The 21864-nt window shown below is 48.1% G+C and overlaps 1 protein-coding gene across 1 annotated transcript in view; it reads left to right on the forward strand.

Moving 5' to 3' along the window:
• LOC119957315 (cytoplasmic polyadenylation element-binding protein 2-like) overlaps window positions 1–6225 on the forward strand; it is a 53766-nt gene extending 47541 nt beyond the window's left edge. Inside the window, exon 8 of the mRNA XM_038785184.1 lies at window positions 557–6225. Within this exon, the coding sequence (XP_038641112.1) occupies window positions 557–784 (228 nt within the window). The 3' untranslated portion in view covers window positions 785–6225. The remainder of the gene's footprint in view (window positions 1–556) is intronic.
• The last annotated feature ends 15639 nt before the right edge of the window (window positions 6226–21864 follow it).

A 21864-nucleotide genomic window follows, 5' to 3' on the forward strand; every position in this document is an offset into this window, starting at 1 on the left:
AGAGTAACTGGCAGGACCCCACCGAGGGTCAGATCTGCAGTGTGGGAAGGTGATGGGCGGGTGGAAAGGTACAAGAGTGTTCTGGCAGAGTGGTTGTGCTGCTGGACTCCTGATCCAGAGGGCCAGACGAAGGTTTTGGAGACCTGTGTTCACGTCCCATCTGTGGCAACGAATGAAATAAATTCTGAAGAGAGCTAGAGAGGAACAGTGACCACAAAATGCTCCAGTTGTCGTTCAAAAACCCAGCTGGTTCGCTCGCCTCCTTCCAGTTGATGAGACCCGATGTCCTCCGCCTGTCTGGCCTTCTATGTGACGTGCGGTAATGTGGTTGGCATTCAGCTGTGCCCCCCCCCCCCCCTCAGCCAAGGTAGCTTCTCCTTACCTTTATTCAAGAAGGCAGCTCACCACCATTTTCTGAAGGGCAATGTGAACTGAAGGGGTCAATGAGTTTTAAAAGCCTGAAGTGAAGAGGTGGTGGGGTGTTTGGTTTGGGGGGGGGGGGGCACAAGGGAGGTGAGATATTGCTGAGTTTGCTTTGCTTTCTCTCGCCGGCCAGGTGGAGGTGAAGCCCTATGTCTTGGTGGACCAGCTATGCGATGAATGTCAGGGCGCCCACTGCAATGGGAAGTTCGCCCCCTTCTTCTGCGCCAACATCACGTGCCTGCAATACTACTGCGACTACTGCTGGACGAGCATCCACTCGCAGGCTGGCCGCGAATACCACAAGCCGCTGGTGAAGGAGGGCGGGGAGAGGCTGCGACAGCTTCCGTTCCGCTGGAGCTGAGCGAGCACGGTCTGTCCCGGTCTGGTTTTTTTTTCCTTTTTGGGAAGGTGGCGCAAAGCTGTGGACCCACGAATCGATATTTAGTGGCTATTTGTTAACCTGCCGTTCCTTTATCTAAAAGTGTTTGTGCACAGAATTTCAGACCCAATATATCTTTGTTTAAAAAAAAATCTGGCTTTGCCTGTTCATCCATCTTGTTAGCGCAGATGTATAAATGAAGGTGTAATAAGTGTTTTTTTTTTTTTTTTTTGCAGTTCTCGACCTATGAAATTGTTTCCTTTTCTTTTTGGTCAGGGGTGAGCAATTTAATTGTTATATGCACCAAGCAGGGTGGGTCTGGGAAGAGGGATTGATGATGCGGCCAGAAGCATGCGGTATTGGGCAAAGGGCTTGCCAGTGGCAGAGGGCATGTGTTGTGCGTTAAGTAGTGTGGAATTATGTGAGTAGAGTGTGCCGGGAAGGTGCAGTGCTCAGGGGAGTGATGGTTTGGCAGACGGGATGGATAAGGAAGGGCTGGGGTTTAGGCCTTTTCCTCCTGTGTGGGAGGGGCTGATATGGAGGGTTATTTTGTCCGGTTTCTGTAGAGTGGTGCAGTTCCTTCGTTGGGAGCCTTGTGCTCGATTCACGTACCTCCCCTTTCCTCCACCTTAGCATGACTTGGAGGAGGGTAGTTTTCGCCTGTGATGGTGATCGTTGTTGAGCATGTCCAGAGGGTGTTAGACTGAGTTTTGAGCAGAGCTGCTGACCGCTCGAGCTGCGAATGCGCATACCGGTGGATCAGCGGTCCTCACACGCACGCACAAACAACTGTGTCTCACTTTGATCGCTCCCGTGTAAGGGTTTAGATTGACTGGAACCTATAACTGCAGGTGAGCACAGGGGATGGCCAGCAATACTTTGCACTGCAGACGTGAGTTGTCTGTTTTGATGGGGCACCCTGACGGAAGTGGGTGTGCAGGGAAGACGGGGGAAGGTACTGAAAGTTGGAGAAATTAGAGGAGAGGATGGATAAACGGATGAGGGAGAGAAGTTAACTAGCCTCCATGACCAACGTACTGTGCACATCTGGAATGTTTCGTGTGTATTTTTAGTTATGTCGTGCAGGGTTTTGGTTGAGATCTCTGTAGCTCTGCTTGTTTTACAGGGGCCAGCTGCCTGATAAGGATCCACCTTTTGGAATGTATTCAGCAGGGACTAAGATTACTTTACTTCAGTATGTCCTGGGAGCAGGTGTTTGATGTTGGCCGCCGTTGGGTAAGCGTCCCAAAGTCACAAGAATAGGACAGTCACATGTGCAGGTGAGGTAGATCCAATCTGACCTTGAAGGGAACAGGATGTTGGAGTAAATTAGTCACCGGCCTTTCTGTAGCAGCCCCTGCCCCTGTAGAATGAGCTGGGCACAGTCTTGGTTCATCTCCCGCTGGGCGTGGGCCCAAATCACAAACTGATTTGCACTATGTTGGCGTGGACGATTGCGAAGGAAGGCAATTCAGACAACATTGACATCCTTTTGGTGTTTCAGGAACTAAGCAGGTTTTTGGGGCAGAAGAGAGTGCAACTTCGCTCTGCAGCTTTTCTGTCTCGTAGAGCTTGCTGCTAATGCTCGGTGAAATGGAAACAGTTTGTTCCTTTCCTCATCAGTTTGCACACTTCCTCTTGCCGAATCCAAAGGATGTTCTTGGATGGCCAACAGCAAATCGGATTCTTGCGGGTGCACAGGAGGGACAAGGTCCTGTGTTGACCAGAGCACCTTTGGAATGTACACCGTTCTCCATCTCTCTGACACACTGCCCCACAATGCTGGAAGAGTTGATGTTACTTTGGATGTCATGGGTAGGCTGGGGTTTGCCTGAAATGTCATTTTGAGACCAGCCATTTTTTCTCTGGTTGTTAGTTGAATGCTGTAAGGATGTCACTGTTCAAAGACAGAACCCCTCGGTTTGCAAGCAGACTTCATACTTTGCCACCGCTTCCTGTTCCAGCTGAGTTAGTGCCACCGTGTGACAGACCCAGAGGGTAAAGGAGCAGCAGCGAAGGCACAATAAGTGGCTTCCCTCTGTTATGTGGTCCTGTGCTGGGTCGAGGGTGAAGGAGAGTTGGTGCACATCTGAGTAGCTAAGATCAAATGCATGCAGACAGGCAGGCCTTCTGTTGCCATGGTGATTGAAAATGGGATGTCTCAAGGGCAAGGTGTTGGTGGTGATCATAGCAAATGTGGGTGCTCTCTTGCTGCTGTACTGAAGTTTTGGAAAGCTGGTTCAGTGAGTGCAGTGCAGAATAATCTTGGCTCACGTCTATTGTGAGAGCGTGAAGCCTTGCACAGCTATGCAGCATGGCAGGAGGGGATTTGGCATCCAAGCAGGTGGAGTCCACATGGACATGTTCTGCAAATGCCCTGTTTTATTGGGGAAAAGTAGATTTTCTAACCTTGCTGACGGTTTGACAACTAAAACTGTTATCCTCTTCCCCCCAGTCCATCAACCTATTCTGTTGTGCGGTTTGGTTTTTGAAGCTCGATTTTTATCGTCGGGTCAGCCTGTCTCTTGGTTCCCCACACCTTGTTGGCACTCTCACTGCCACAGTATTGAACAACAGTTAAATAAATCACTTCCCAATGTCTTTGCTGGTGTTCAAAAGCCCTTTGATGCTTCCTCCCATCTCTTTGCCTTTCATTAGCTTCACAGCTTGCCCAGTGTGGCAGATATTGCACCTTGCCTTCACGTTACTTCATGTGGAGTGGGGTGCTGGATGAGCTTCCTTCGTCGGGTCCTCTCTCTGTTCCTTCCAGGTACAGTGTTCCTATGGTGAGGTTGTAGCACCATCTTATGGATCGCACCTACTCCCCTCCCCACACCACTCTCTTCCACTCCTCTACCTTCATTTGTGCTGTCCTGTCTGTTTTGATCCACCTGGTCACATCACCATTGTTGTAAAGATGTCACATCACCCCTTGGGTTATGTCACAGAAGCACCTACACATGTGGGTATTTATCCCCCCCCCCCCCCCCCCCCCAAAGTTTAACAGCCCCGGTGTCAGGCTGGGTTTATTTGAGTGGCTTTCACAATGTTCCCCACAATATTATCCTTGTTGCGATCAAACCACGTCAATTATGCAGAGGCCTGAGTCACGTGTGTCGTGTTAGCTGAACTGAGATTGTACTATTGTATCCAAAGCACCCTCTGGATATCTGAAGGGTGAAAGTCACGCCAGGGATTCTGCTCCCTGTTCCTTTGTGTAACGTCTGGAGGAGGAGTGGTCGGAGTTCAACCTGCCTAAATGAGTATCATGTCATGGGTCATTACTGTCAGTTTATCAGGAGACCTGCTTCTTGGACGAATACTGGTGCAGAGAGAAAATTGTCCCAATAATTGGCTGCAGATGGTAGTTAAGGAAACTAGTTCAAGTTGCTGCAGTATCTCACCCCTCCTCCTCCTCGTCAGCAATCCCCCACCTTCACCTCACCATGATTGGTATAATAATGAAAACCCTTCGTCTTGAGTGAAATGACTTGTATGCACTTTGTTAACTTAGTCTTTTATTCATTTGATTTTTGTTCCTGATTTTCTATGAATATTCCATGTTGTGCTCCAGCACTGCTGAGAGAGGGAGGGGAGAGTGGCTGGTATGGCTCTGCTCTGTCTACCCTCTGATTTCCCCCCCCCGTCCCCCGAAAAGTTACCACCACTGTTGCAGTCGACCCCTGCTCTGTAGAACACGAGTGTCATTGCACCATCCAGCTGTGGGCACACATACCCAGCCGTGGGCACACATACCCAGCCGTGGGCACACATACCCAGCCGTGGGCACACATACCCAGCCGTGGGCACACATACCCAGCCGTGGGCACACATACCCAGCCGTGGGCACACATACCCAGCCGTGGGCACACATACCCAACCGTGGGCACACATACCCAGCCGTGGGCACACATACCCAGCCGTGGGCACACATACCCAGCCGTGGGCACACATACCCAGCCGTGGGCACACATACCCAGCCGTGGGCACACATACCCATTGTATCTTCGCACTTGGGGAATTCTTCAGTGTTTGGCAGAGTCTTGTCCTTTGGATGTCAGAAGACATTCTTGAAAGTTGCTGATTAGATGTCCTGACAGACAGAATGAAAAACGAGGCAGAGCAAACTATATTTGCTGGGGTCAGGAGTTTTCTTGGAACAGCATTTCCTTCCACCTCCGCTGATTAGAAAAGGTGTTGCCTCGTTTGGGGGGTGGGAGAGTAAAAGCAAAATTCCTGAGGCATCGTTCGGTAAAGTGGTTCCCACAAAAGTGGGACACTTGCCCACCAGGTTTACCAAGACAAATGGTGGTCAGCATGAGTTTGTGACTTGAGGGATTCTTAACCTCAAATTGGCCGTTGTCTTTCCTGCAGTGAGAGACCTCTGCTGTCTGATTTGTGCTCCGTCAAGATGGGAGGCACTTGGCCACTAACCGCCAGCAGTTAGACCAAGCAGTACAAAACAGAAAGGCGAGAGGGGCGACATCCCCATGAGGTGTCGACTTTACCCATCTCGACCGAGGCGGCAGGTGACTGGTCATCCAGGGACTCCTTGTCCTGAATACCGCTGAGCAACTTCAGGTGGGGCATGTGGGAGAGGAGGGAGCAGATCACCAGGATGAGTTGTGGTGGCGCCGAACACTTATTGCCCCGAGGGGTGAATAATCGTGTCGGGAAGGCTCCTGCACCTGCTGCAGGTGTGATTCGATGCAGACAGAAAACGGCCTCTCTGAGGTGTGCACGAGTGCTGTGTGATACCCTCACAATCCCATCATTATTGGGGGTAAGATTGTCAGAGGGGCAAGTGTCAGTGGTTCTGATGGGGAGTGGCCAAAGTATTGAGGCGGGGGAAGATTGAAAAGGGGGTGGGGGCAGTGTTGCAAAGAACAGGGAAAGTGTGATATTTCACGTACAGCAGCTGTTACATCTGCTCTTGCATTAACCTGACTAATAATTCAGCCCCCCTTAACCGAACCACCAGTGTTTGGTATAATTGACACTTGAACTAGATTTTAGCAGTTTTGTAAAGAAAGTATATAAATCAAAAAAATGAGATGCTGCTTTTTCTACTAAAGAGTCACATGATTTTTGTATTTTTGTATTGCAACTTTATTGTCCAGTGATGTTTTCTATTACTAATGCTTGTATGTAATGTTAAACATGGACATGTGACTCTGTAGATATCTGGTAGATACCTCAGTTTTTTTTTTCAATTTTAAAATCTTATTTTTTTTCTCTAAAATAAGTATATTTCGGTTCTGCAAAGACTGACAGATAATTTATCTTTTAGTTTAGTTGGGAGATAACATATGATATATAAATATATATAAATATATATATAAAACTGTATGCACACTGTAAAATTAAAAATGTCTGAGGTCCTGAGGTATAATGTTTGACAATGAGAATTTGCCAAATAAACGCTTGATTTCTGTGAGAAATGTCCTTTTGTGCACTTTGTATGTGGGGTGTCTGTGTGCTGGCCATTAGGACAAGTCCATCACTCAATGCAAGCAGAGCCTGGGCGAGGTGTGGACATTACCTGTCTTGATGTGACCCCAGTGACGTGCGTTTCAGTTCTGCAGGTCTCAATGGAGCATATCGGTGTGGACATGCCTGTTTCTGTCTGTCAGCAGTGCTGGGGCCTCACGGTAGCATGGTGGTTAGCATCAATGCTTCACAGCTCCAGGGTCCCAGGTTCGATTCCCGGCTGGGTCACTGTCTGTGTGGAGTCTGCACGTCCTCCCCCTGTGTGCGTGGGTTTCCTCCGGGTGCTCCGGTTTCCTCCCACAGTCCAAAGATGTGCGGGTTAGGTGGATTGGCCATGCTAAATTGCCCGTAGTGTAAGGTTAATGGGGGGATTGTTGGGTTATGAGTATATGGGTTACGTGGGTTTAAGTAGGGTGATCATTGCTCGGCACAACATCGAGGGCCGAAGGGCCTGTTCTGTGCTGTACTGTTCTATGTTCTATGCTCGCCGGGTGGGGGGGTGCTGTTGGAGAGCATTCAGGTTTGTGAATTGAGCGGGGGAAAGAAGAAATAGGACCTAAATCAAGGAGGTAACAGTGTCTTTGTGGCATTGAGACTCGATTATTCTGATTTACCCCTGGCTGGCTTCCCATCAGAACACAAAACAGCTAAGTCGTGGACCATTTTCTAAATAAAAACGTGTAGTTTTGTCTGCTGCTGTTTGTTGAATGACCAACATTCGGGAGAATCTGCAATACCCATGAAACCATTAAAGTAATGCAGTCAACCTCCGCTCACCCAGAATTCTGCTGTCCACCGAGTTCGTTCTCCCATTACCGCTTGGCTCGGCTCCCAACCCTTGCACAAGCTCAAATTTAAAATTCTCATCATTGTTCTCAAACCCCCTCGCCTTCCTTCCCAGCCTCCTCCCAGGACCTCTGCGTGCCTCCATTTTCTTATCTCTTGTGCATCCCTGATGTTTATCTCCAAACACAGTTGACCACACATTCAGATCTGGAATTCCTGTCCCTGTACCTCCCCGCTTTTCAGCCAGAGGAGATTTGGTCAAAGTGTTTGAATTCACCAGGCATTCCAAGGTTAATAAAGAGACACTGGGGTGAATTCTCCACTTCCCCCAGCCGCATGTTTCTGGCAGCGGGCTTCTCCGTTCGATTCCCGGCTGGGTCACTGTCTGTGTGGAGTCTGCACGTCCTCCCCGTGTGTGCGTGGGTTTCCTCCGGGTGCTCCGGTTTCCTCCCACAGTCCAAAGATGTGCGGGTTAGGTGGATTGGCCATGCTAAATTGCCCGTAGTGCAAGGTTAATGGGGGGATTGTTGGGTTACTGGTATACGGGTTACGTGGGTTTAAGTAGGGTGATCATTGCTCGGCACAACATCGAGGGCCGAAGGGCCTGTTCTGTGCTGTAGTGTTCTATGTTCTATGTTCCCGCGGCTGGCTGATGGGATTTTCCATTGTCACCACCCCGGCCGTTGAGGAAACCCACGAGTAGAGTGATGCACTGTCGACAGACCGGAGAAACCCGCTGGCGTAGAATCGACCTCATTATTTCCAACAACTGAGGCGAGATGTGGAAAGCACAGACTTGAGACTGACAAAATGACCTGGGGCAATAGGAGGAAAATCTTCCTGAGTGGCTCGGATGCGGAATGCACTGCCTGATAGCACTCAGTTGGTGCTTTCCATAGTGAATTGGATCAATAATTGAAGGAGAACAGAGCCTATGGAATACGGCGTGAGAGCCAGTAATTGGGACAAACTGGATTGCTCTACTCGCAAGCCAACGCAGACTTGCTGTGGCCAACTGTACTGCAGTATTCTGATTTGAGTTATCCGGCCTCTCCTCTCTCATATTCTCTTTAAAACCTATCCCACTCTGACCAAGTTTCTGTTCACCTTCCCTCCTGTATCTCTGGCTTCAAACATGTTCAGTTGTTGGCTGTTCTCAGTCCTGTCAAGTGTTTTGCAGAGGGCGATAAATGCTGACCTCGCCAATAACGCCCACATCCCGTCAAATTATTTTAAAAAGTGAGTCCTCTCTCGCTTTCCACTCCCCAGAATACGTTCCGCATCCGTCTTGAGTGACTAACCCATGTGCTGCATCTTTTGTTCACACACCTGGCTTGGACAAGGCAAACCACCATCTTTACACAACAAAAAATAGCTCCAAGTGACAGAGGCACTAGTGCAGTCCTCTGGGACGATTCGTCCGCTTAACTAAAACAACATGATCTGCTCACAGTCGTGGACCATTTTCTAAATAAAAATATAGATGCCCTGCAGCCATTTACTGAATCAGCAGCAGCCAGGAGGACTCGTCGTACCCATGGAATCGGGAAGGTAGTCCCTTTGATTGCAAGCATTAAAAATAGAAATATGAAGGCTTCACACAAATAAAGTTCACATGATCACTGACACGTACCACATCGAAACATCTACTCTCAGCTTGCATTTGTTGTTCATTGATTTGGAGATGGCCAAGTGGGGAGATGGCGGTGCGGTGGTAATGCCACGATGGGGGCACAGGGCAGAACAGTGGTTAGCACTGCTGCCTCACCGCTCCAGGCACCTGGGTTCAATTCTGTGAATTCAGGTGACTGTCTCCCCGTGTCCGCGTGGGTTTCCTCCGGGTGCTCCGGTTTCCTCCCACGGTGCAAAGATGTGCAGGTTAGGTGGATTGGTCGTGTTAAATTGCTCCTTGGGTGTCCAAAAAGGTTAGGTGGGGTTACGGAGGTGGAGGTCTGGGCTTCAGTAGGGTGCACTTTTCACCGGCCGGTGCAGACTCGATGGGCTGCACGGCCTCCTGCTGCACTGCAAATTCTATGAACCAGTAATGCAGAGGCTCAGGGACATGGGTTCAGATCCCACCATGGAAGTTAATAGAAGCTAGCTGTGGTGATGGTGACTGAGAAACTATCTTCGACTGTTGTACAAACCCATCTGATTCACCAAACCCTTGAGGGAAGGAAGTCTGCTGTCCTTACCCAGTCTGGTCTACATGTGACTCCAGGTCCACACCATAGAATCGCTACTTTGCAGGAGGCCATTCTGCCAGTTGGGTCTGTACTGACCCTCCAAAAGAGCACCCTGCTTAGACCTGCTCCCCTGCCTGTCCAATTCGTGTAACTCCACCAAATCTGCACTGCTTTGGACACCAATGTGGTTTACGCTTCACTGCCTCTGAAATGGTGCGGCAAGCCACTCAGTTCAAGGGCAATTCAGGATACGTAGCAAATGCTCGCCCTGCCAGCGATGGCCACATCCAGCTTAATAACAAAAACAGACCCCTTTAGCCTGCTCAGTCTCTGCAATGCATCCTTTACCAGGAGTTGCTCAAAAACATGTGTAATATTCCAAGTCAGAAATTAATTTCATGGCTGGAATTCATGGCTTATCAGTCATGGGAACACAGTAGGTAATATTGTTGCTTCTCAGCTCCAGTGACCCGGGTTCGATTCCCAGCTGGGGTCACCTGTGGGGAGTCTGCACGTTCTCCCCGTGTTCGCGTGGGTTTCCTTCGGGTCCTCCGGTTCCTCCCACAGGTTCCGAAAGACGTGCTATTAGGCAAATTGGACATTCTGAATTTTCCCTCTGTGTACCCGAACAGGCGTCGGAATGTGGCGACTAGGGGCTTTTCACTGTTAATGAGCCTACTTGTGACAATAATAAGGAGTATTATTATTATTACCCTCCCTCAACAAATCGTGGACAAATATTTGTTTGCAACTTGGAGGAACGACTTGATGTCCCAGTGACTCCTCGAGGTACCACACCTGAAGAGGGCACTGGCGACAGTGGGCGTCCATTGGATTTGTCCATGCAAACACAGCAGTGATCTGTCATTGTGTTATGGGTGACCCAGAAGCTCCCCTGCTTTTCCCTCCTCCCAACAGGTGCATTGGAATTGTTACAGGCTGGTCATCAACCTCTTTGGCCATGTTTTACACGCAAGTCTTCTTGGTAGTGTGGATGAGCAGAGAGATCTCGGTGTCAATGTAAATAGATCCCTGAAAGTTGCTACCCAGGTTGACAGGGTTGTCAAGAAGGCGTAGGGTGTGTTAGCTTTTATTGGTAGAGGGATTGAGTTTCGGAGCCATGAGGCCATGTTGCAGTTGTACAAAACTCTGGTGCGGCCGCATTTGGAGTATTGCGTGCAGTTCTGGTCGCCTCATTATAGGAAGGATGTGGAAGCATTGATAAGGGTGCAGAGGAGATTTACCAGGATGTTGCCTGGTATGGAGCAAAGATCTTATGAGGAAAGGCTGAGGGACTTCAGGCTGTTTTCGTTAGAGAGAAGGTTAAGAGGTGACTTAATTGAGGCACACAAGATGATCAGAGGTTTAGATAGGGTGGACAGTGAGAACCTTTTTCCTCGGATGGTGATGGCTAGCACAAGGAGACATAGTTTTAAATTGAGGGGAGATAGATATAGGACAGATGTCAGAGGTAGGTTCTTTACTCAGAGAGTAATAAGAGCGTGGAATGCCCTGCCTGCAACAGTAGTGGACTCGCCAACACTAAGGGTATTTAAATAGTCATTGGATAGACATAGGATGATAATGGAATAGTGCAAATGGGTTTAGAGGTTTCACAGGTCGGCGCAACATCGAGGGCCGAAGGCCCTGTAGTGCGCTGTCATGTTCTATGCAGACACACACACACATCTTCCTTGACCATCAAGTCCTCCAGCGGGACTCGAACCCGGAGTTTCTGGCCCAGAGATGGGGCTGCTACCACATTGCCACAACATCTCCTTCCCCCGCTGCCTACTGAAGGCAGTAATCAAGTAGTCTTCCGCAAGTCCGTTACTGCATTGTGAGACGTTCTTTTTCTGTACAAGGCAGTCCAGCCAGAAGCCTGCTCAGATGGACACTCGAAAGGTCACAGATAAACAGCAAGTTTATCTCTGTGCCGTGGTCACCATTTCTATCATTCCTTTCAAAAGATTAACTAACCCTAATTTGGAGAGCTTGTAACCATTAACTATCTACCACACTGCTAACACCTTGCTCAAAGCTATTTTTAAAAAAAATTTAGAATATCCAATCCAATTGGCTAATCAACCTACCCTGCACATCTTTGGGTTGTGGGGGTGAAACCCACGCATACACGGGGAGAATGTGCAAACTCCACACAGACAGTGACCCAGAGCCGGGATCAAACCTGGGACCTCCGTGCCGTGCAGCCCTCGCTCAAAGCAATTTTGATAATGATGTGCGTGGAGACAGATCAGAGGGGAGAAGGCAGTGAGCTGAAAGACCGTCAACATTATCATCAAGTCACAAGCCTCTTCCCAAACTGCTTTATGTGAGCGAACAGCAGGCGCTTTGATGAAGCAAGTGCTCAGTTCAGCTGTTCTGAGTAGCTGAGGAGACATTGGCAAAGTGCCTCGGCTGCTTTAGCAGTGCCGTGAGGTCAGGTACACTGAGTAGAGAGAGAGAGCAGATCGAGCTGTCCTGTGACATTTCATTCAAACCAGCACTCCTGCAACACAGAGGGGTCGCTCCACTTTAAACTGGCGTAGCGCTCAAGCCCAGAGTTTCCTGATACCTCATGACAACAGACTGACCAGCTGAGTCAAGCTGTTGTCAATCCCATCTTGCTCACAAGTCCAGTTTCACTTCAAATAGCAATTTTGGGCAAGCAAGCAAAACCGCTTGAATGCCATATTTCACTCAAGCGTTCATCCCAATTACATCGCAAAACAGATGCTGGCCAATGTGAGGATGATGCTAGCTCTGGGTACAGAACCACCTGAACTTGGCGACCACCATATTCACCTGGAAGGAAGTGATGAATTGGAAGGGTAACAATAGCAATTTACCCTGAAGGTGATCAAAACTCTCCAAATACTCTGCACACCTGTTTAGTTCTCCAGAAATTGTCAGAACGTGTCTTTGTAATGTGCTTGAAATATCACGAAGAGACCAGAGGAAATCCCCTCTCCTGAGATTCCCAAGACAGAAAGTTCAATTTAAAAAAAATTAATTCACGGGATGTGGGCGTAGCTGGTTGGGCCAGCATTCATTGCCCGTCCCTAGTTGCCCTTCAGAAGGTGGTGGTGAGCTGTCTTCTTGAACCTTTGCAGTCCTTGAGGTGTAGGTACACCCATTGTGCTGTTAGGGAGGGAGTTCCAGGATGTTGCCCCAGCAACTGTGAAGGAGCGGCCGATATATATTTCTAAGTCAGGGTGGGGAGTGATTTCGAGGGAACCTCCAGATGGTGGAGTTCCCAGGTATGTGCTGCTCCTGTCCTTCTAGATGGTAATGGTCATAGGTTTGGAAGGTGCTGTCTCAGGCCTAAAGATCCTTGGTGAGTTACTGCAGTGCTTCCTGTAGATGATACACACGGCTGCCACTGTTCATCGCTAGTGGAGGGAGTGACTGTTTGTAGAAGGAGGAGCAGTCAAGCGGGCTGCTTTGTCCTGGATGGGGTTGAGCTTCTTGAGTGTTGTTGGAGCTGCACTCCATTCCATTCCATTACAGAGTATTCCATTACAGTCCTGACTTGTGCCTTGTAGATGGTGGACAGGCTTTGGTGGGGTCTGGATGTGAGATACTCGCCGGAGGATCCCTAGACTCTGACCTGCCCTGGCAGCCAGAGTATTAATGGGGCTAGTCCAGTTCAGTTTGTGATCAATGGTAACCCTCAGGGTGTTGATTATGGGAGATTCAGTGATGGCAATGCCATTGAATATCAAGGCGCGATGGTTAGATCCTCTCTTGTACAAGATGGTCATTGCCTGGCACTTGTGTGGTGCGAATGTAACTTGCCACTTGTCAGCGAAAGCCTGGATATTGTCCAGGTCTTGCTGCATTTGGACATGGACTGCTTCATTATCTGAGGAGTCGTGAATGGTGCTGAACATTGTGCAGTCATCAGCGAACATTCTCATATCTGACCTTACGATGGAAGGCAGGTCATTGATGAAGCAGCTGAAGATGGTTGGGGCCGAGGACACTACCCTGAGGAACTCCTGCAGTGATGTCCTGGAGCTGAGATGACTGACCTCCAACCACCACAACCATCTTCCTTTATGCCAGGTATGACTCCAATCAGCGGAGAGTTTCCCCCCTGATTCCCAGTTTAGCGAGGGCTCGTTGATGTCATACTTGGCCAAATGCTGCCTTGATGTCAAGAGCAGCCACTCTCAATTCATCTCTGGCATTCAGCTCTTTTGTCCATGTTTGAACCAAGGCTGTAATGAGGTCAGGAGCAGAACCCAAGCCCAGTCACCCCAGAAGGGGCCCACCAACGGGGACGCAGGGCGGGAATCAAAGCAGGCTGCCTCCATTCCTGTCGTACTGTCTGGGAATCCAGCTAAATGTAGCGTTTGGACAAGTAAGGCCAGGAAGTTAGACACCAGTTAAGTTGGTACGGGTGCAGGGCACAGTTTAGTTATCAGTTATTACGGGCCTCACGGTAGCATGGTGGTTAGCATCAATGCTTCACAGCTCCAGGGTCCCAGGTTCGATTCCCGGCTGGGTCACTGTCTGTGTGGAGCCTGCACGTCCTCCCCGTGTGTGCGTGGGTTTCCTCCGGGTGCTCCGGTTTCCTCCCACAGTCCAATTATGTGCGGGTTAGGTGGATTGGCCATGCTAAATTGCCCGTAGTGTAAGGTTAATGGGGGGATTGTTGGGTTATGGGTATACGGGTTACGTGGGTTTGAGTAGGGTGATCATTGTTCGGCACAACATCGAGGGCCGAAGGGCCTGTTCTGTGCTGTACTGTTCTATGTTCTAGGACTAGGGCACAAACCTGTGAATATTCGTTCACATTAAATACCTGTTGCCACCATTACAACCTGTCTCGGTGCTCTGTCTGATGGGTGTGAGGGGTGGGCTGGCCAGCTGGAGGGGGAGCAACAGTTTCTGCCATAATCCTCCCACGTCCAATCGCATTTCCCGATTTCCATGCCGGCTAATGGACAATCCTGCCCACAAGGTTTTGGCCGTAACTATTTCCTGTGGTAATGAATTCCACACGCCGACCACTCTCTGGGTGAAGGAATTTCTCCGCATCTCTGTCCTAGATGGTCTACCTCATATCCTCAGACTGTGATCCCCTGGTTCAGTACATCCCACCATCGGGAACATTCTTCCTGCATCTACCCTCTCCAGTCCAGCTAGAATTTTATAGATTTCTGTCAGATTCCCCCTCATTTGTCTGAATTCCTGTGAATACAATCCTAACCGCTTCAAACTCTCCTCATATACCAGTCCCGCCATCCCAGGAATCAGTCTGGTAAACCATCTCTGCACTCCCTCGCTATCAAGGATATCATACCTCAGATAAAGAGACCAAACCTGCACACAATATTCCAAGTGTGGCTTCCCCAAGGCCCTGTATAATTACAGCAAGATATCCCTGCTCCTGTACTCAAATTATCTCGCTATGAAGGTCAACATACTCTTTATCATCTTGACCCCCTGCTATATCTGCATGTTTACCTTCAGTGACTGGTGTATGAGGACACCCAGGTCTTGTTGCACATTCCCCTCTCCTAATTTATGGCCAGATAATAGTCTGCCGCCTTGTTTTTGCTGTCAAAGTGATAACCTCGCATTTATGCACAATATACTGCATCTGCCATGCACGTGCCCACTCACTCAACTTGTCCAAATCACACTGAAGAATCTCTGCATCCTCCTCACAGCTCACTGTCCTACCCAACTTTGTGTCATCTGCAAATTTAGAGATATTACATTTTGTTCCCTCATCTAAATCATTAATCTATATTGTGAATAGCTGGGGTCTCAGCACTGATTGCTGCCGGACCCCAAGAGTCACTACCTGCCATTTGAAAAAATACCCGCTTATTCCTACTCCTTATTTCCTGTCTGCCCACCAGTTTTCTATCCATCGTAATACATTCCTTGCGCTTTAATTTTACACACTAAACTCTTATGTGGGACTTTGTCGAAAGCCTTCCGCAAGTCCAAATAAACCACATCCACTGGCTCCCCCTCGTCAACTCTACTAGTTACATCCTCGAAGAATTCCAGTCGATTTGTCAAACATGATTTCCCTTTCATAAATCCATGCTGACGCTGTCCAATCCTGCCTCTCCTTTCCAAGTGCTCTGCAAGAAAAATATTTGATGGTGGATTCTAGAATTTCCCCCACTATTGATGTGAGGCTTATTGGTCTATAATTTCCCCGCTTTCTTTCTCGACCTCACTCTTTAAATAGTGGGGTTACATGAGCTACCCTCTAATTTGTCGGAATTGTTCCAGAGTCTATAAAATCTTGGAATGAATTGCAGTGAATAGTTAACAACTCCATTCTCATGGTGTCTTTTCCCCTTATTTGGCAATTTCAATTACAAAACTTGAGGTGCTTCAACATTTCCCCAGGAACAGGGGGAGGGACAATTCTGTGGTTGTTTGTGTTCAGTCAATATGATCATTGAGATTTCCTCCAGATAGTATGTTTCGGTAGAATGGCAGTCTTGATTTCTTGGTGGTATTTTGAAGCTTGGTAACTCAACAATTCTTAACCAATGTCTCTGCACATCTGACTGCCCTCCAGTCCCATCCACTGTGACACAGGTGACCACATTCGGGGTGGTCCATTTCTGCTCGAGCAGCCCGGAGAAACTCACTGACAAGCTGCATCTTTGTGTACCTGCTACTGTAACCTTCTACTGCAGTCAAAGAACATCGAAGGCCATTCAGTCCATTAAGCTTGTGCTTAATCGAGTGTTCTATTCAATCAGACAACACCCCCCCCTTCCCCTTCCCCCCCCCCCCTTCCCGGGCTCTTGTCCCATAACCCTGCAAATGTTTCTTTCTAAATCATTCCCCATCACTAGAGCCTAGCATATTTCATCATCTTTATTGTCACAAGTAGGCTTACATTAACACTGCAATGAAGTTACTGTGACAATCCCTTAGTCGCCACATTCCACCGCCTGTTCGGGCACACAGAGAATTCAGAATGTCCAATTCACCGAACAGTGCTTCTTTTGGCCCTTGTGGGAGGAAACCGGAGCACCCGGAGGAAACCCACGCAGACACGGGGAGAACGTGCAGACCCCGCACAGACAGTGACCCAAGCCGGGATTCGAACCTGGGACCCTGGCGCTATGAAGCCCACATTCCCGTGATGTGCCTGATTCAGGGCATTCAGAAAAATGAGTTACATGTTTGTACATTTTTCTCTCTAAGTTATTTCTACAGATAGCTCTTCTGTTTATAGACCACAGCCACAGAACACAGCTTTTTTTCTTCACATCGCAAATGAGCTGCACTTTGTAAATTGAAACTGGGATTAAGAGGGTCTTATTTTTGAAAATATAATTATTGGTTGTGCTCGGAATATCAAACAGCAATCGAGAAAAGGGATTGTAGAAGCCAGGTATTTTAAATACACTTAATATAGGTAAAAAGCTGCTTAAAGCATAAATCTAGATTGTCATGTGGTAACCTGACAGGGCCTGGTTTTTTCAAATTTTACAGTGCCCAATTATTATTTCCCAATTAAGGGGTAATTTAGTGCGGCCAATCCCACCTACTCTGCACATCTTTGGGTTGTGGGGGTGAGACCCATGCAGACATGGGAAGAATGTGCAAACTCCACACAGACAGTGACCTGGGGTCGGGATCGAACCTGGGACCTCAGCACCGTGAGGCAAGCAGTGCTAACCACTGTGCCACTATGCCGCCCCCCCCCCCCTTCCCCCCCAAACAGGGTCTAGTTTTGAGTCTGAATACATTGGATGTCCTAAATTAAAGAATTGAACACTTTAAATTAAACTGCAGTCCAAACCTCAAGCAAGCTGATGGAAATTCGGACTTAAAAGACACAATTTACAACCCACAGACCATGTTTCTGCCTGGAACACACCCGTCAATCGGCCATCAGAAGATCATGGCACCCTATTGACATGCAGCGGTCTATTGTCCGCAGGCCAGATCCAGCCAGACTCTTGGGCACCCAGTGTTTCTGCCATTGTCTTATATGGGGACAGGTTATGTGCAGACCACACCACCAGGGATGGCCACCTGGGACAGGCTCAGGTGACCACTGGGTGCGGAGACCCCATCCCGAGGCCTCATTAGCAGAAAGTCAGAGGAAATGGCAAACGGTCACGAATTGAGGGGGGGGGGGGGGGGGGATAAAAGTAGGCACCTCAGCAGCGAAGACTCCAGGCAGAGGTAATCGAAACATCTGACCAGAGGCGGAAGGAAGCAGCATGCGAGACCCATCTTCGCAACAATGGACCTGGGAGACTCAGAGAATCAGACCCACGGCTCAACCAAAGTCACTTTATGGGTAACATAACAATAAATGTGATTGGGCTAATTGAAAGTTAAATATTGTTGTCGTTAAATAAAGTTGGTTTGATATTATACTTGTGTTGTCCTTTGTTCTCCTCGCTAAAGACACTTGGTTGAAACTTTGATTAAAATATTGGTTGAAACATCAGAGATTTTACAGATACAACAGTGAAGAAGGGGAAGAATTGAGGAAAATGTTGCCCTTTTGGCAAGTTTTGCGCAAAGCTAGCACCATTCCGCGTTTGGTCTCCAGCCCTGGGAGTGACTTTTCAGCTAAATGAATCTTTCAGCTGGCTGTTATACTTGATCAGGCAAAGATTGGTTCCCACTTGCAATCTTCTGGCCCAGTTTGAAGGACCGAGGCTGTTTCCTCGAATTCATAAATAGCACCAGTTCCACACTGGGTGTTGACCAGAGCGGGAAAGAGGCGAACAGCCAGATAATAATGACTGCCTGAGAGGGAAGATGATTACTCCTTCTGGCCATGAACCAAACTCCAGGCCCACGGGACATCCCGACAGCCTTTCAGACTGCTCTCGATTGCATGAGCGCATGGCCGAACGTGGGCGAATGGCACATTAAAGTGAGACATTTGGCAGAAGGAGGGCTTCACTCAGATAGCCAAAGTGCAGCTGTGGATAGTTTGGATCTTGGATCCAGGATTCCTCACACCTGGGGCAATTTATGAAACAGCAGCTGGTACGTTAACCAAATTAAAGAGATGAATTAGAATAAATGGTTATATCAGAGCTCTCTCACAGCACACTGAAACATCATGACTGCAGTGGCACTAATTATTTCAATCGCTTTTTGCTCACTAGATTTCACTTATCGCTCTCTGCTGACGTGCCGTTCCTCCAACCCCAGTGGAAATCATCTATCTGAGGGCGGTTTTGTTTTGTTACCCCTCTGACACATCACATTAACACGGCTTGATAGGGTCAAATGGTGAGGGCAGGTCGCATAAACCTGGGTTGTATTTCGTTGAGTTTACTAACTCAAGGCGGCTGAATGGATCAATTGAATTGGGCAGATACAGCGAGCAACCATTAATTTTAACGACAGATTCCGGAGCAAGTGGGGGGGGTGGGGGGGGGCATAATCTTAAGTTTTAGAGCCAGACACTTGTGGAGTCAAATCCTGAAGCACTTTACCACACAAAGCGGAATTCCCTCAACATGGTGGAGATGCCAGGGGACAATTGGACTTTCAAGTCCGAGGAATGTAGATTTTAATTAGGTCTGAGTGTCAAGGGATATGGGTGTAAATGAGGGATATGGGTGTAAATGAGGGATATGGGTGTAAATGAGGGATATGGGTGTAAATGAGGGATATGGGTGTAAATGAGGGATATGGGTGTAAATGAGGGATATGGGTGTAAATGAGATAAATGGAGTCAAGCTACAGATCAGTCATGATCAGATTGAATGACGCAGCAAGCCAAAGGGTTGAATGGCCTACTGATTTTCTAAAGCGTTGACATTCCTATGGGCCATCAAGGGAGCTCTCTTCCACCCCCCCCCCCCCCCCCCCCCCCCCCCCACCCCCGCCTACTTTGGGCCACTCTTTGTGTGCAGACAAAGATAGCTCTTTCCCAAATATTTCAGGATGCACTCCATAATACAGATGCCCATTGTACCCAATGGGAGGTTTCGCATTTAGTGAGATCAAATATCCACAGTTTAACTCGACCAGCCCAAGGTTCTTGGATTGTATTGCCGCGATCGGAGCCCTTGCAAACACAGTTTCATTCCTTCCAGCCAGACTGTTGGCCAAATCAAGAGGCAATTGTGTTATTCCAACTGGCCTTGCCAAAATAGCAAAAGAATCCCTGAATCATGAGAATACCATTGCCACCTATGACGGGCATCAGTGTGCGGATGCAGAGCTGCAATATCCTGCAGGTATTACTATTTCAATTTCTGCACTCCAAACACAGGGGATCCAGCATAGTTCAGGTTGCCTGTGGCAAGAGAGCCTGTGTCCCCATGATGTCTCCGAGGGTGTATTTCCAACTAGTTTTGTTTGCAAATGTGAAGGAAAGAACATGCATGTAAAAAGACACGCGGACTGCAAAGGTTCAAGAAGGTAAATTACCCCCATGTTCTCAAGGGAAGGGCAATACATGCCGGCCTAGCCAGTGCCACCCCCATCCACTGACTTCATTAAAAAAAGACTTACATTTCTATACCGCCTTTCACAACGTCAAGATGTCCCAAAGCACTCCAATGAAAGCCAACGTTTACAAACAGCAATGTAGCAATGACGAGATAATTTTTAAAAAAGTGATATTAATTGAGGGTCAAATATTGGCCAGGACACTGTGAAGATCTTCCTCTTCTGAAAATCCTTTCACCTGAGAGAGCCGATGGGGCCTCAATTAAACATTTCATCTGAAAGACGGCATCTCCGACAGTCCGCATTCCCTCAGTACTGCACTGAAAGTAATATAAAGACTTGCATTTACACTCGAGCACTAACCTGGGATTTGTGCTGAGGTTTCTGCAGTGGGACTTCAACACAAAACGGCCCACTCAGAATTCTACCCTCTGGAACCACAGATGGTAGTTAGATGAGCACCTTTTGCCTATCTCAGGACACCCACTTTCAGCATTTGGACGGGACTGGGAAAGGCACACTGCTGCCTGATTAGCGTACGGGACATCCATCTTGGAAATGATGTTGTCAGGGTGCTTGATTAGAGAACAGGTGAGGATGAAGTGCGTTTATTTGGCGAGTTCACTTTTTGCAACTTCGGTTGGGCTCCCCTTTGCTTCGGTTTAATGAAAGCTAAGGGGCAGGATTCTCCATTTTCCGACGCCAATATCGTAATCGTTTCTGGCGCGGGAACCTGGAGTTGCCCCCGGCTCCGCTACGAGCCCCTCACCGGTCCCGGGATCGGTGAGGGGTCGGCGCAGATTTCTTCATTGTAAACCTCCCACACATTCTCCGTACGATCCGGCACTTAGCCGCTGAAAGGGAGAATCCAGCCCAGGGGCCGCGAGTGCCATTATATTAAGAATGGAGGAGAACTGACGAGGACGTGGAAACATCCTCATCGACCTGCGGATGAGGAATGGACGGTTGTTCTCCAGATAGTGGCATCGCCTAAATATTGTTGGGAAATACCGCTGATGGCACCCGAGTGACCAATGGCAGGACATGTGGGAATTCGGAAAACTCAGGCATTCGTCAGCAGGTATTCCTGGCCAGGACTGCATAAGGATGCAGTACAATTATGTAGAACTTGCCATATCTGTGAGGTAACAGGTAAACCGCAATATAGACTTGAACCAGCACTTTTAATGCCCGTGCCAGTGTTTGAAGAACCATTTAGTTGGGTATTGTTAGATAGCGTTGGACCATTGTCTGAAACAAATGTAGGGCTTCAGTACATTCTTACAGTCATGGATATGGCCACCCGATTTCCAGAAGCTAGACCTTTGGGAACAATTGCAGCTGAGGTACTAATGGAGCAGTTGATGCAGTTTTTCACACGCTGTTGCCTACCCTTCGAAATACAATCTGACCAAGGTTCTAACTTTATGCCTAAAATGTTCCAGGACATAATTTGTAGTTTAGGTATAAAACAACTCTCAAAACCACGATTAGGACTTATTGCCATGAAAACCCAAGAGATTGGGACAATGGGTTGTATTTGTAACTATTTGCCACTGGAGATTTTTCAAACCAATCTACCAGGGTTTAGCCAATTTGAATTAGTTTATGGCCATGGAATATGGGGTCCATTAAAATTAACATTAGGGATGTTCCTAAAACAACAGGATGAATCCTCAATGTTGGATTACATGTCCACGTTTCTGGAAAAACTCATGGGTATGTTTCATGTAGCCCAAGGACATTTATAAGTTTTCGGGGTAAAAATGAAAATGTGGGCAAACAAACATGCCCGGAGCAGGAAACTCAAAGCTGGAGATGAGGTACTGGTATTGTTGAAATGAAATTCAGTGGCCCCTATAAGATAGTTTGGAGGGTGAGTAAGGTGACTTACCGAATAGATACTCGAGACCGTAGGAAGAAGGAAGATGATGCCGCACAAATATGTTTAAAAAATAGGAAGAGGATAAGAGGATACCAAGGATACAGTGAAAAGTATTGTTTCTTGCATGCTGGACAAACAAAACGTGCTGATTGGTGAATAGGACATTCTGAATTCTCCCTCCGTGTATCCAAACAGGTGCCAGAATGTGGCGACTAGGGGCTTTTCACAGTAACGTCATTGCAGTGTTAATATAAGCCTACTTAGAACGATACAGCGCAGTACAGGCCCTT

Source organism: Scyliorhinus canicula, chromosome 26 (genome assembly GCF_902713615.1).
Source record: "Scyliorhinus canicula chromosome 26, sScyCan1.1, whole genome shotgun sequence".
In the NCBI taxonomy this organism is placed as follows: Eukaryota; Metazoa; Chordata; class Chondrichthyes; order Carcharhiniformes; family Scyliorhinidae; genus Scyliorhinus; species Scyliorhinus canicula.